The following is a 14723-nucleotide window of genomic DNA, read 5'->3' as shown; positions in this document are numbered from 1 at the left end:
CTCCATTTTCCTGCTTTTGTCTGATTAGTGTTGCTTTAGGTTTTCTGTCAACTGATACTTTCTGTAAAGACTAACAATATTGTGGTGGTGGTGGTGTGCCGTGGAGTTGATTCCAACTCATAGCGACCCTGCATAAGGTTAATATTGTGGTGGTGGTGGTGTGCCGTGGAGTTGATTCCAACTCATAGCGACCCTGCATAAGGTTAATATTGTGGTAGAAAGGTATTAATTACAATACAAAAAGCTAAAAATATAAAACTTAATAAATGACAATCTGTCTCTATTCTGGTAGTAGTGATGGTGTGCATTGTGAGTCAGCTCCAATCATAGCAATCCTTTAGGACAGAGGAGGAATCCTGGGGTGGCGTGGTAGGATAAGCAGTGGACTGCTTAACCACAAGGTAGGCAGTTCAAACCCACCAGCTGCTTCTTGGAAACCCTGTACAGGGTTGCTATGAGTCAGAACTAACTTTGATGGCATTTAATAACAACAACAACTGAACAAACTTACTCGGTTTCCTAGGCTGAAGTCTTTGCTGTAACGGATCACCAGGTCTTTTTTATACCAGCCACTGGGTGTATTTGAACCAAGACCTTTTGGTTAGCAACTGAGCGCTTAATCATTGTGCCACCAGGGCTCCTTATTCTATTGCTGGGGCGGCGGTGGTGGTGTGCCGTGGAGTTGGTTCCAACTCATAGCAAACCTATGTAGGGTTTCCGAGGCTATAAATCTTTATGGGAGCAGAAGTCTCATCTTTCTCCTATGGAATGGCTGGTAGTTTTGAATGGCAGACCTTGAGGTTAGCAGCCCAGCATGTGACCACTGTGCTACCAGAGCTCCTTTATTCTAGTACTAGGAGTCTGCATTTAAGATGTTTACATTAGGTAGCTATATGGTTTAATGCACAACAGATTTGATTGGCCAAATGCTCAAGGTCGCTTCATCACTTGTAATACAGTATGCATAAAGTCTTCGTTGCTACTATTCTGTTAACAAATGAAATATCTTTCTCACAGATATTTTTTCTTTCCAATCAGAATGCTGATTTAAAGAAACAGCTTCATGAACTCCAAGCCAAAATCACAGCTTTGAGTGAGAAACAGGTAGGGGCAAGTAGGGGGCGGGGCGCATATTTTTAACATTGTGTTCTAAAGATATGTCTGCTTCAGGCTTCTAAGAGAACTGCTATTTTTCCTCATGTGTGAAAATAAGTGTGGGCAGCCAGACTCAGTTTTAATTTTGTTTGAGCTCTGTTTATCTATTTTTATTTTTGGTTGAAATCAGTCTCTAGAGTATCCCATGGGTATATGCTACTGGCAGATATCTAAAAGCAATGTGGCAGTCTGCCATTAATTGTGTTAATTAGACTCTAGTTTACCCATAGGGGAAAGGGTAAAGAAAGTTAGTGGGAGTATGTAACTGAGATTCTTATAGCTTCTGTAAGTGCCTTGGTACCTGTTTTAAAAGCCCGAGATGACGTTCACCTTACTTTGACAAGAATGATTGTAAGTAAATGCTCCATTCTGAGTACAGTTGCACCTTTACGCTGATCTTTATTAGATACCGAACTATAATTATATGAAAACAACATTCATAAAACCTTGTTAGATTCACTCTATACAGGGCAAGAAATGAGTATCTTGTTTTTTTTCAAGGACCTCTAGAAAGTATTCTATGAAATTTCCTGTGTATTGGCTAATTCAGGCATCTCCTGCCACCAGGTGGAGTGTGGCAATTGGGAGAGCTATAAGTAAATGTCTGTGGTAATATGAATGAAGCATTTGTTTTTCTTGTTCCTTCCCCCATCACTCTCTATCAGATAATCTTGGAGTAGACAAATGTATGAACCAAAAGGATAAAGTGATTTGCAGTTGATAGTTCATGCTAGTGACATCCCATTGACGATCTTTTGACTACGAATTTCTAGATCTTTAAATTGTTTTTCAAACTTTATTTACTGAACTAATAATAACAGTGAGAGCAGTTTATTCCTAGATATATTTAAAATTTGTTCGTGTTATGTGTTGTATTGTTTTCATGTAACTAAGTGAAGAAGTAAACTTTGATAACTATGAGTAGAATAAATACATGTTGTTTTCAAAGAGAATCTTTTTTTTTAAGTTGGGGCACAATTGCCCTCCCTCCCCCTTATTCTTATACCTCTATGCTTCTTTATCTTGTCTTCTCCACATACTGGAGGTATTTTAGATTAGCAACTTGCTAAACTAAGATTAGGAGTGAGTGAGATGATGGAGAACAATTTGTAAGGAAAAATATAAACAGTTTGTTCGTAAGTATTGGCTCTGAAAGTAATTGCCTTCTCTAAAGTCAGAATGATGTGTGTTAGAGAAAGTGTTCTAGCTTTAGAATCCTGTTAGTGCAGAGCCTTCTTACAGTTTCAGGGTTAGTTTGACAAGATGCCAATGAATGAGTCACTTTTGCTGAAAAATTCACGTGTTCCAGTGGGGAAAGAAGGTGAGAACCGACTAGTGGAGTGGGGGCTGGGGAATTTGTCTCAAAGTTAACACAACCAAAGGCTGCATTGGGGGAAACAGAGTAACTTGGTGGTGGTGGTGATAGTGGTTGGGGGTGGTGAGGATTTTTCTAATAAGATTTTTGTTAGTGAGAATGAATATAAAGATTTTGTTTTTTTCTGTTGCTTTTTATTCTTCGATTTTTTTCCTGCTGACGGCCTCAATAGAAAATGGTACTCATTTATGTTCAGTAAGATGTCATCAAGAAGGAAACTCTAGTTGTCATCTGAACTAAGTTAGATGGTGGAATTTTAAAAATGTGTTTAGTATCAGGAAGAAACACTAAGGTGTATGAAGTGAAGAAAATTAGACTCAGAAGATGAAATATAATCTTTCAGTTTTTATAATATTTGCTTGACTGTTAAAACAGCCTTTTTGTTGGAACAGAAAATACATCATTTTTAGGTAGGGGATAGTACCAGAAGGAAGCACAGATAAAAAATTCAAAAGATGTTTCTTCTTTAGACTTAACTTCCAGTATGAAACATTACTATTCAGTTTTCAATAGTTTTATTTCAAGACAACATAATACTGCATGGCCCAACTTTTATATTTCCTAAAAATTCAATACCTGGCAAACACTTTGATTTTCTTCCTACTTTAATAGTTAAAATTTGTATTCTCTCACTCACATGACTAATTTTTAAATTTAGTATTAAGTTTTTGTTGTGAGAAAATTTTTGAAATACAGGAAAGTTTAGAGAATAATGTTATGTTCTAGAATTAATAACTCAACATTTTTGTTTCCGTTCTTTTTTAATATGCATTTTTTCTAGAATCATTTTTTTCTATACCCATGTGAAAATTAATTATACAAGTAAAAGATAGACACTATCTCTTGTTTTTTTTTAAATAAAAAATCACAGGCAGGCACTTAACTCTTACAGTAGGTACTACTTTATATTTGTTATTGCTACCTCAATTCTTGATACTTACTTAACTTGTCTTCCTCAAGATTGTGAAATGGTGGAAAATATGATCTTCAGCAAACTTATTTCGTGGCTAAAGCTCAGTGTATTTCATTGAATTCTTGGTTGGAAGGTTCTAATGCTTTCAAACTGTGGTTAAAGATTTCTGAATAGAAACTCTCCAGGCAGGTTTTGAAGTTAGCTTCCTGACCTCTACTGGGTTTTAATATGTGGTTGACAGTTTTAGCTTAGAAATCCCTGGGTTTGATTGGCAAAATACAGTATTTGTTAGGCAGGCATTAAAAATCATGTGTTCAGAAGCTGTTAATGACATAGGAATATGCTCATGATAAAATAAGTGAAAAAACACATACAACTTTATATGCATTGTAATCCCATTTTTGCAAGTGCTTTGTGCATGTGAATGTGTGTGCAAGCCATGTCAGTGTAACATGTTGACAGGTGGTGGGTTTGGTGATTTAGTCTTTCTTTATACTTGTATATATTTTTTCTACCCTGAACATGTATACATAATTTTTTGTATATATAAATTGTATATATAAATTCTCTACCCTGAACATGTTTATTGTTTTAATAAGACACATCGCTTAAATTTTATGGACACTTAACTTTTGTCTGTTCCAGGGATAGTTGATATTTAAAATCTAAAGACATTCTTCTCATGATATATGAACCATTCTATTGAAAGACTACAACTGTTTGTACCATTAATGATGTCCTGGTGTGGTGCTGCAGGATAATGTGCTGGACTGAAGGTTGATTTGAACCGCAAGGTCAGCAGTTCAAACTTAGCAGCCACTCCTCGGAAACCCTATACAGGGCCACTATGGGTTGGACCCGACTTGATGGCATTTAACAACAACAAGTTGAAGTGTAGCAGCAGCTCTTAATTTATTAAACAAGGATTTTTTCTCATGCTACATCTCCTCCACCCCTCTCCTCCATTTTTGTTATGCATATGTCATCTTTTGCTTGTCAGAGTTGAGATTCTGATTTTGGAGCAAATGCACTTAGTTGCTTTAGGGTGGCTTCCATTGTATAATTCACTGTAGAGCAATCTTAATATCCCAGAGTCTGTTGCTTGTCTCTGTAGTGATTCAGACTTAAGCCGTAGTAGTTCAGGCTGCTTACTTAGAGTTAATAATGACATCCTGCTTAGAAGTAAGTGTGTGTGTATAATTAAAGAGTTCTAGTATTGGCAAAAGCAAAAACAAGTAAGACTTTATTTAGGCTTATATTTTAAAAAGGAAAATTGGTTTCACTGTTGCAGAGTTACATTGTATCTCATAGCCTGTGTTATGAAGTCCTGGTGTGGCACTGAAGGATAAGCACTGGACTGTTCACACCCACCACCCACTCCTCAGAAACCCTATAAGGGTCACTGTGAGTCAGAACGGATTTGATGGTACTTAACAACAAGAAGCCTGTGTTATAGTAGTTTGAGACAAGTTGTTGTTGTTAGGTGCCATCTAATTGGTCTCGAATCAAAGCGACTCTATGTACTGCCCAGTCCTATGCCATCTTCACCATTGTCCTTATGTTTGCATCCATTATTGATGCCACTTTATCAGTCCATCTTATTGGGGATTCTTCCTCTCTTTCACTGACGCACCTCTGAATAAGTATGGTGAAAGGATATAACCCTGGCTGGCACATACCTTCCCTGGTTTTAAACCACTCAGTATCCCCTTGTTCTATTCTAATGTCTGTTTCTTGGTCTATGTACAGATTCCTCATGAGCACAATGAGGTGTTCTGGAATAACCGTTCTTCACAGTATTATCCATAATTTGTTAAGATCCACAAAGTCAAATGCTTTTGCATAGTCAATAAAGCACAAGTAAGCATCTTTCTGGTATTCTCTGCTTTCAGCCAAGATACATTTGATTCGAACAATGAGATCCCGAGTTCCACATGTTCTTCTAAGTCTGGCTTGAGTTTCAAACATCCCTGTTTGATGTACTGTTACTGCAGTGGTATTTGAATTATCTTCAACAAAAGATGTGATTTTTTTTTTTTTGCTTGCTTGCATGTGATATTAATGATTATAATTGATGATTTCTGCATTCTGTTTAGTCACCTCTTTGGAATGAGCACAAATGTGGATCTCTTCCAATTGGTCAACCAGGTAGCTGTCTGCCAAATTTGTTGGAATAGACAAGTGAGCACCTTCAGTGTTCCATCAGTTTGTTGAAACATTTCGATTTGTATTGTGTTGATTCCTGGAGCCCTGTTTTTGCCAATACCTTCAGTGCAGTTTGGACTTCTTCGGAACCATTAGTTCTTGATCATATGTTACCCCTTGAAATGCTTGAACGTCAACTAAAAATTTTTGGTATTGTGACACTATGTGTTTCTTCCTTTTTCTTTTGATGCTTCCTGAGCCATTCAGTGTTTTGCCTACTTATAGTGACCCCGTATAGGGTTTGCAAGAGCAGAAAGCCTCGTTTTTCTCCCACAGAGCGGCTAGTAGGCTGGAGCCTTTGACCTTCAGGTTCTCGGTCCAGTGCTTACCATACAGAGCCACCGTGCTCCTACTTTGCCCATGGAATCCTTCAATATTGCAACCCAAGGCTTGAGTTTTTCCTCAAGAGGCTTTCCTTCTCTTCAGGTTTTCTAATGCCAGGTTTTGTACATTTCATTATAACGCTTTGTCTTCTCAGACTGCCCTTGGAAATTTTCTGTTCAACTCCAGTAATTTATCATTTTTTTCCAGTTACTTTAGCATCTCTGCATTTTAAGAGCAAGTTTCAGAGTGTCATCTGGCATCCATTTTGGTCTTTTATTTCTTTTCTATCTTTTAAATGACCTTTTGCTTTCTTCCTTTATGATGTTCATGATGTCATCCCACAACTCTTCTGGTCTTCAGTCTTTAGTGTCTAATGCCTCAAATCTGTCCTTGAGATGATTTCTAAATTCAGGTGGGATATGCTCAAGATCATATTTTGTCTCCCATGTACTTGTTTTAATTTTCTTCAGCTTCAGGCTGAACTTGCATATGAGAGACTGATGTTCTGTTCCACAGTCTGCACCTGGCCTTGTTTTGGCTGGTGATATAGGAGCTTTCCACTGTCTCTTCCCACACATGTAGTCTGTTTGATTCCTGTGTATACCATTTGGTGAGGTCTATGTGTGTAATCGCCTTTTATGTTTTTTTAAAAAAGGTACTGGTAATGAATAAATTGTTGGTCTTCCAAAACTCTATCATATGATCTCCAGCTCATTTCTGTCACCAAGGCCATATTTCCAACTATTTATCCTTCTGTTTTTGGAACTTCCACATTCCAATCACCAGGAATTATCAGTGCCTCTTGATTGTATGTTTGATAAATTTCAGACTGAAGAAGTTAATGTGCTGTCAAGTTGGTTCGAACTCATAGCAACCCTGTATAGAGTTTCCAAGGAGTGGCTAGTGATTCTGGGCCACCGACCTTGTAATTAGCAGTCTAGTGCTGATCCTAGAGCACCACCCCAGGATTCCAGTCTTCCTTGTAGGCATATTGATATTATCCTGTCACAAACAGTATTGTACTTCAAGAATATCTTGAAATGATCTGACAATGAATGCAACACCATTCTTTTCAATTTATTATTCCTAGTATAGTAAACCATATGATGTCTAATTTTAAATGACCCAATACTAGTCCATGGAATTGGTTCCAACTGATATCGACCCTGTGTAGAGTTTCAAGACCATAACCATACATCTTTACCACAGACAGCCTCATATTTCTCCCACTTTGCGGCTGGTAGGTTTGAACTGCCAACCTTGCAGTTACCAATCCAGTGCTTATACGCCAGAGCTTCTAATGCCTAGGATAAGCAAGTGATCCTTATGCATTCCATTTCCTTTTTTATGACTTCTAATTGATTCATACTTAATAAATTCTACTTTCAGATTATTAATGAATGTTTGCAGCTGTTTCTTCTCATTTTGAGTTGTGCCCCATCAGCAAATACAGGTTCCAAAAGAGACAACCCCCACCCCCACCCATCCACCCCAAGACTGAAACTCAAAAGGAACACATGAGCAGGCATGTAAGCTTGCTAGCCACCACATTGGTCTACTGGTGAGTGGAAGAGGGGAAAAGGCAGCAATGAAGAAATGGACTGAGTTCAACCACAGTCCATTGACTCCCATTGACCTGGAGATGAGAGAGAGAAGAGGAAGGGCTGGTTGGTCCAAAGTGTGGTGAGACCTGGGGTACTCCTGAGCCCATTAACAAGGACATAGCCACAGAGGGTTAGAGCTGAGAGTGAAGCATCCAGCTGATATGAAGTGAGGGGAGACTCACAAGAACACCCAAACTTTCAGATTAGTATTCATTTGACCTAGCCTCGATGGCTTGATAACCAGAACTTGACTAGAGGAAGATTAAAAAAAAAAATTTTTGATAACGGAAATGAGGGTAAATTACTACAAGATGAACTTTACCTATACTCAAGTGTAGTAGGTCAAAATACCAACAGAGAGGGAAGGGGTCTTCATCTCAAGTATAAATCATGTCCCCTCTGTATACAGAGTAGACAGGGACAGGCAACTTAGACATTGGCTACTTAAAATGAGGGGGCAATAGAGGCATGAAGCGACTGGCATACAAGTTTTCAAAAAGGAGTTTAGTTTAAGAATGTGCAGGGTGGTGGGGTGGTGGTTTGAAGTCCCAAAAGAGTTGCTTTAGCCACATGATTAAGGTTAACTCTACTTGAGGAGGCAGCTCTTTTTTGAGTGCCTTCCAACCTGAGGGGCTCATCTTCTGGCACTGTGTCAGAAAATGTTTGCTGCTATTCATAAGGTTTTCAGTAGCTAACCTTTCAGAAGTAGTCGACTCCTTCTTCCTAGTTGCCTACTCTGGGAGCTCCACTGAAACGTATCCACCATGAGTGATCCTGCTGATATTTAAAATACTGGTGGCATTAGCATTCAGCATCACAACAACACCAAGGCACCACAGTACAGGAAACTTGACATATGAATGGTAGATTACTGTTGTTAAACTGTCTTTAGTTGCCCTCTGATTCATAGTGACCCCATGTACAATGGGGTTGAACCATTGTGATCCATAGGGCATTCATTGACTGCTTTTTGGAAATAGATTGCCAGACTTTTCTTCCTAGTTTGCCTTGGTCTGGAAGTGCCACTAAAACCTTTGTAGCATCACAGCAACATGTAAGCCTCTACTGTCAGACAAAACCAAGTCTCCATGGTCTTCTGCCACTGAGCTGCCACTGCCCTCAGAAGGATCCATGGTATTCTTTATGACTTAGAGCAACACCACAGTCTGCTTAAAGTGAAGGCAACAGAGATTTATTGATGGCATAGTCCAGACTGGAAAGACTTCCAAATTTACAGAGTGAAGATGGCCGCTCTGCCAGACAACCAGGAACCAGGTATTTTTATACAGTGGAAGCAAGAACTAAAAGTTGTAAAATCAAAATTGGCGGCAAGACAACGGAATTAAAGGTGGCATATCTGACAACAGGCAGTTAGCACAGATCGGTGAATAACTGATGTGGAATTACATGATTGGTTAAAGGTACATGCAAGTATACGTGTTCTTTAGTTTACTTATAGAATGGTCACAGTGCACTGGCAAGACAGGGTTTTCAGGTAATCTGTAACAATTTCTTTCTCAGTAATATATGTTTCTGGAGTCTGTTTATTGTAAGTATTTATTGATAATGTTTTGCACCAAGACCCTTTGGGTATAAGCTACCACATTTTGCCTCTGTTTGACCCGAGAGGAAAGAACCTTCAGGACTAGACTGTGCGGTCCTGCACCTGCCAGTCCTCAGAGAACAGGAATGTCGTTTTTAGGGTGGACGAGTGCGTCATCACCGAGGTTAGAGGAAGTGCTGTTAGAAAAGCAAGTTTTTTTAAAATTCACTATGGGTTCTAGACTCAAGTCCAGGCTTGAAAATGGAGTTAAGGCTCCACTTTCAGATGCTGCATTCACATACACCACGTTCCTCTGGCTGTTAAGTTTTCTTGCATTTAAAATACTCGGGTGGTAACGAAGCTTTGCCTGATAATAACCTGTGCATTATGGACACATTTTCTTATTTTAAAACGTATGGGGTTTTGTCTGTAAGTTCTTTTTATCAAATGTTTTAATCAGTTGCATCTCAGGTTATGCACCAACACATGAACAAAAAGGGGGGAGAGTAATTAAATTTGAAAAACAAACCAACATTTGTTGTCGACTCCATTCTGACTCATTTCAACGTGGTGTGTGTCAGAATAGAACTGTGCTCCATAGGGCTTCAGTGGCTGAGTTTTTGGGATTAGATTGGTTAAGCCTTTCTTCTTAGGTGCTTCTGAGTGGATTCAAATTGCCAACATTTTATAACACTTGTTAAAGCCATTATCCTGACTCAGAACTTAAATGATCAGTCGGGGAACTTTGATTCTTCTGTCCATCTTCTGTTAGTTTAAAAGATACAAACAGTTTCGTTTTCATATTGCTTTTATTTAGGACTATTAATTTTATTGTATATCTGGAGGGGTTAGTGGAAAATTCCATTATCTTTTAGTTTAGTTTTTGCACAAACTTTTTGAAGCCCCTTAGTATATGTAATAAGAGTAGCAGATACCTTGCTGTTGTTAGTTCCCATCGCGTCAACTCTGACTCACTCTAACCTGAATGTAACAGAACAAAATGTTGCCTGGTCCTGCTGCATCTTCATGGTCATTGGTATGGGTGGGTTAGCTGTGCTTGAGAGTTATCCTCACTTCCACTGAGCCTCTGCTTTACCAAACATAATGTTCTTTTCTAGCCATTGGTCTTTACTAATGATGTGACCAGAGTAAGTGATCCAAAGTCTCTTCATTCTTGCTTCTAAGGAGCATTCTGGATGTATTTTTTTCTAGGTCTGATTTGTTAATTCCTATGGCATTCCACAAGGAGTTCTGATAGTGTAGTGGTTACAAGTCGGGCTTACAAGTAAGCTCAGGGTGAGCAGTTTGAAGAAAGAACTATTTTGAAGCTGTTTCATGGGAGAAAGATGCTGTTTGAAATTGTTCCATGGGAGAAAGATGAAGCTTTCTGCTCTTGTAAAGATTTACAGACCCAGAAACCCTATACAGGGTGCTGTGAATCAGAACTAACTTCATAGCACAGAACCACCACCACCATGGCACTCCACAATATATGGTCAATGTTATTCCCCAATACCACAATTCAAATGCATCTTCTATCTTCCTTCATTGTCTAGCTGTTGCATGCATTTGAGATGATTGCAGAAATCATGGCTTGGCTTAAGTGCACCTTAGTCCTCAAAGGGACGTCTTTGCTTTTTAACACTTTAAAGAGTTTCATTGCAGCAGATTTTTCCAATGCAAGAAATAGACCGTTTCATATATTTTTGTTCCAGATGCACTGAAACTCGCACCTTTTCTTCAAACCTTTTATTTCCTGAGCTTAAAAAACAAAATAGAAAAAAAACCCAAAAAAAACCAAAAAGACTGGGATAAACCAACAGAGGGAAGATGTAGCCTCAACATCGGCAGGTCAGTTAAATATAGATACACACACACACACACACAAATACACACATAGTACACATCTCTGTGAACATCCTGTTTCTGGAGAGAATGTCTTGTGTGCTGGGAAGTTGAGGGGAGAGGCGTGAGGTAAGGCCTTGGGTGCTTGCATGCTTCTTTCCCAGCCAGCTTCTCTGCAGGGCTTGATGGCCCAGTCAGCCCATTGGACTTCAGGCAGTCTGGTGTCTTCTGGGAATCATCATTTTATTTCTTGACTCTTGCTTCCATGGACATTGAATGTTGACTCAAGTAGAGTGAAATCAATGACAGCTAAAGGTTTTCCTTCATTTGTTATGAGGATTTTTGGTCCAATTTTGAAGATACCTGTTTTCTTCGTGTTCAGGTATACTCTATGCTGAAGGTTGTAGTCTTTTATCTTCATAAGTGCTTCAAGCCCTCTTTATTTTTGGCAAACTTAGTAGATGTTGTCTGCATATCGCAGGTTCTTAAAGAGTGTTCCTTCCAGTCCTGATAACAAATTCTTCTTCATATAGTCCCGCTTCTTGGATTATTTGCTCAGCATGCAGACTGAATAAAGTGAAAAGATACAGCTCTGCCACATACCTTTCCCACTTTAAAATCATTCAGTATCCCCTGATTCTACTAAAACAACTGCCTCTTGATTCATGTACAGGTTCTGCATGAACACAATGAAGTGTCCTGGAAATCCCATTCTTCCTAATGTTATCCATTATTTGTTATGATCCACACAGATCCTCTGTGTAAATCATAAGCAGAGACTAGGGATTAAGTAATGTCATGAACTTGTTATTTATAAATAAAATAATCCAGGGTTTATCTTGGAAGAGTGTAAAACTTTGAATTGACTTTAGATTATGTTCCAAAATACAGATGGGTAGACATTATTATTGAACCCTTATTTTGCTACTATTATTAACAAGACCTTCATATAAAAGGAAGAGAGAGCATATTGATATTGATGTTCTAAGCAGGTCAATGAAGACAAATTACTTCTTGTCCTAAGTATTGGTTAATTCGCAAATTAGCATTTAAGTACCCTCAGCCATTGCCCGTCTCATATTAGAGGGCAGAAACTTATTAAAATTATCCGTACTCTCAAGAAACGTATACTTTAAATGAACCTCTAATGCAGTTTGTGGAATCCTGGTGTGGTGCTGTTGGATAAGCACTGGACTGTTATCACAAGACGAGCAGTTAAAACCCACCAGCCACTCCTTGAAGCTCTATACAGGGTCGCTGTGAGTTGGAACCAACTAGAGGGCACTTAGCAACAACATCAATATAACTTGTTATTTTTAATCATACTGCGATCAAAAACTTTTTTCTTCGTGAGATTAAGATGTGTGTAGTCAAGATAAGAGAGAAAAGAGGCGTAGGGTATATTTCTGGGAAGTCCATGATATAAAAGGCCTGAAGGAGCAGTAGGAATGGGGGCGAGAACTTTGTAGGACTTTGCCTTCCTCAGCAGCAGTCTGATTTGTGTAAAGTACGTTGATAAGGATAAGGGGAGGTCAGTGATTTCGTGGATTGAACATAAATGCAACTGAAACTGCCCTTCCATTCTTGGCTTCTCACTCATTCTCTGCTTTTCATATGTGAAAGGAGGGAACGATTCCTTCAGTATTAAAATACTTCAGAGGGTATATTTATTTGTTTGTTCAAGTGTTGTTTTTATAATTAATAATCTATATTCTGTTAAAACGAAGAACTTACTTTACAGTATTAGTTTTCTCTAAATTATGTAAGTAGTCCTAGTGTGGCACTGTGGGTTAATGTGTTAGACTGAAGGATGGTTGGAATCACAAGGTCAGCAGTTCAAGCTCACCAGCTAGCTGCTCCTCAGAAACCCTATACAGGGTTGTTGTTAGTCAGAACCAACTCAACAACACTTAACAACAACAACAACAACAAAGTTTATGGTAAAAAAAAAAAAATCTGGAGAAAAAAACAAATTGAAAAGATGTATAATTCCTTCAGTGAGAGAGAGACACTTATATTGTGGTGTAAACTGAAACCACTGTTACCTCTCACTTGAAATCTATCAAAATAGCTGGATACCTTGCTTTGCCTACTGCCCACCTAGCCGTGCATTTTCCACATAGCAGGGAACGTGATATTTTGAGCATTTGATACCTGATCATATCAATACCCTGCTGAAAAACTTGTGGTGGCTTTCCAGCATATTAAAGATGAAGTTCAGAATAATTACTTGGACCTACCCGAGTCATCATCATATGACGCCTCCTCCTCCTTCATCCCTGTCTAAAGCTTATCATCTCTTTGTTCCAGGAACATGCCACATTATGTCCTTCTCAGAGCCCTTGCATCTTCAGTTTCCCCTGTCCTCAAACAGTTTGTAGTCCACCTCTCTTAAATCAGTGCATACCTGACCAGGCTTCAGACCCCAGCTTGCTTCCTTGGGAGAGCTGTCCTCCATACCCTTCCTCCAGTCAAAACGGACTTTCTGCTATAACCTTCGTTGAACCCTTCATTTTCCCTTCCTACCTTTGTCAACTATGGGTCAACTATGAGTGGCTTGAAAATTCAAAACAGAAATGGCTTCAACAAGATAGGCTTTCTTTCATTGCTGTGTGCAAGTTCTGTAGGTGGTCTGGTGGTGTACATTGCTGTCTACCAGTTCTAACTCATAGTGAGCCTGTGTAGGGTTTCTGTGGAGCAGCTGGTGGGTTTGAACTGCTGACCTTGTCGTTTGCAGTCCAGTGCTGATCCCACAGTGCAACACCAGAAGCCTAGGGCCTGGCTTGGTTATAATGTTTCCACAGTGTCGGGGAACCCAGGCTCCTCCTATTCCTTTGCTCTGCCATTCTCAGCGTGCAGCTTCCACGTCATAATCCAAAATAGCTGCTCCATATGGTAAAAAAAAGGAAAAGCAGCAAACAAGAGCAAGCCCTTGATTTTTAAGGGTGCTTACTAGAAGTGGCATGTTCTCTTCTTAATTACTTCCTGTTGGTCAGAGCTAAGTTACATGGTCTTAACTAAGGTCAAGAAAGGTTGGGAAGTATAGTCATTGCCAGGTAAAGTTCAGGTATTTTGTTAGAAACCAAAAAAACAAAACAAAACCCACTGCTGTCAACTTGATTCTGACTCATAGCAACCCTGTAGGACCGGTGGTTTTCTGAGACAGTGAATCTTTACAGCAGCAGACAGCCTCATGTTCCTCACAAAGAACTGATGCTTGGTTTGAACTGCTACCTTGTGGTTACTGCTTACCCCACTTCACCTGCGCTCCTTTGTTTACTGAGTTGTTATTAAGTGCCATCAAGCCAGTTTGGACTCATAGCACCCTGTATAGGATTTCCAAGGAGCAGCTGGTAGGTTTGAACCACCGACCTTTTGGTTAGCCAGTCCAATGCTTATTCTACAGCAGGAAGGGAGAAATAAATACTGTGGATAACTAGCATGTGTAACAATAGCTTATCACAATTTGCAATTATATAGCTATCTGAATGATTGTTATTGTTAGGTACTGTCAAGTTCACGCCGACTCATAGTGAACCTATGAACAACAGAATGAAACACTGCCTGGTCCTGTGCCATCCTCAAAATTGTTACACTTGAGTCCATTGCTGCTGCCATTATAAACCCATATGTTGTTGTTGTTATTAGGTGCCCATCGAGTTGGTACCGACTCATAGCGACCTTATGCACAGCAGAACGAAACACTGCCCAATCCTGGGCCAACCTCACTACTGTTGTCACACTTGAGTCATCCTTGCT

The 14723-nt window shown here is 39.2% G+C and overlaps 1 protein-coding gene across 1 annotated transcript in view; it reads left to right on the top strand.

The window, feature by feature from the left end:
* PHF21A (PHD finger protein 21A) overlaps nt 1–14723 on the top strand; it is a 283341-nt gene that overhangs the window by 66887 nt on the left and 201731 nt on the right. The window contains exon 5 of the mRNA XM_006865046.1: nt 1039–1104. Coding sequence (XP_006865108.1) covers nt 1039–1104 — 66 coding nt within the window. The remainder of the gene's footprint in view (nt 1–1038; nt 1105–14723) is intronic.

Source organism: Chrysochloris asiatica, unplaced genomic scaffold, assembly GCF_000296735.1.
Source record: "Chrysochloris asiatica unplaced genomic scaffold, ChrAsi1.0 scaffold00075, whole genome shotgun sequence".
NCBI classification, from domain to species: domain Eukaryota; kingdom Metazoa; phylum Chordata; class Mammalia; order Afrosoricida; family Chrysochloridae; genus Chrysochloris; species Chrysochloris asiatica.
The sequence above is the reverse complement of the archived record's forward strand: the minus strand, read 5'-3'. Positions and strand labels throughout refer to the sequence as shown.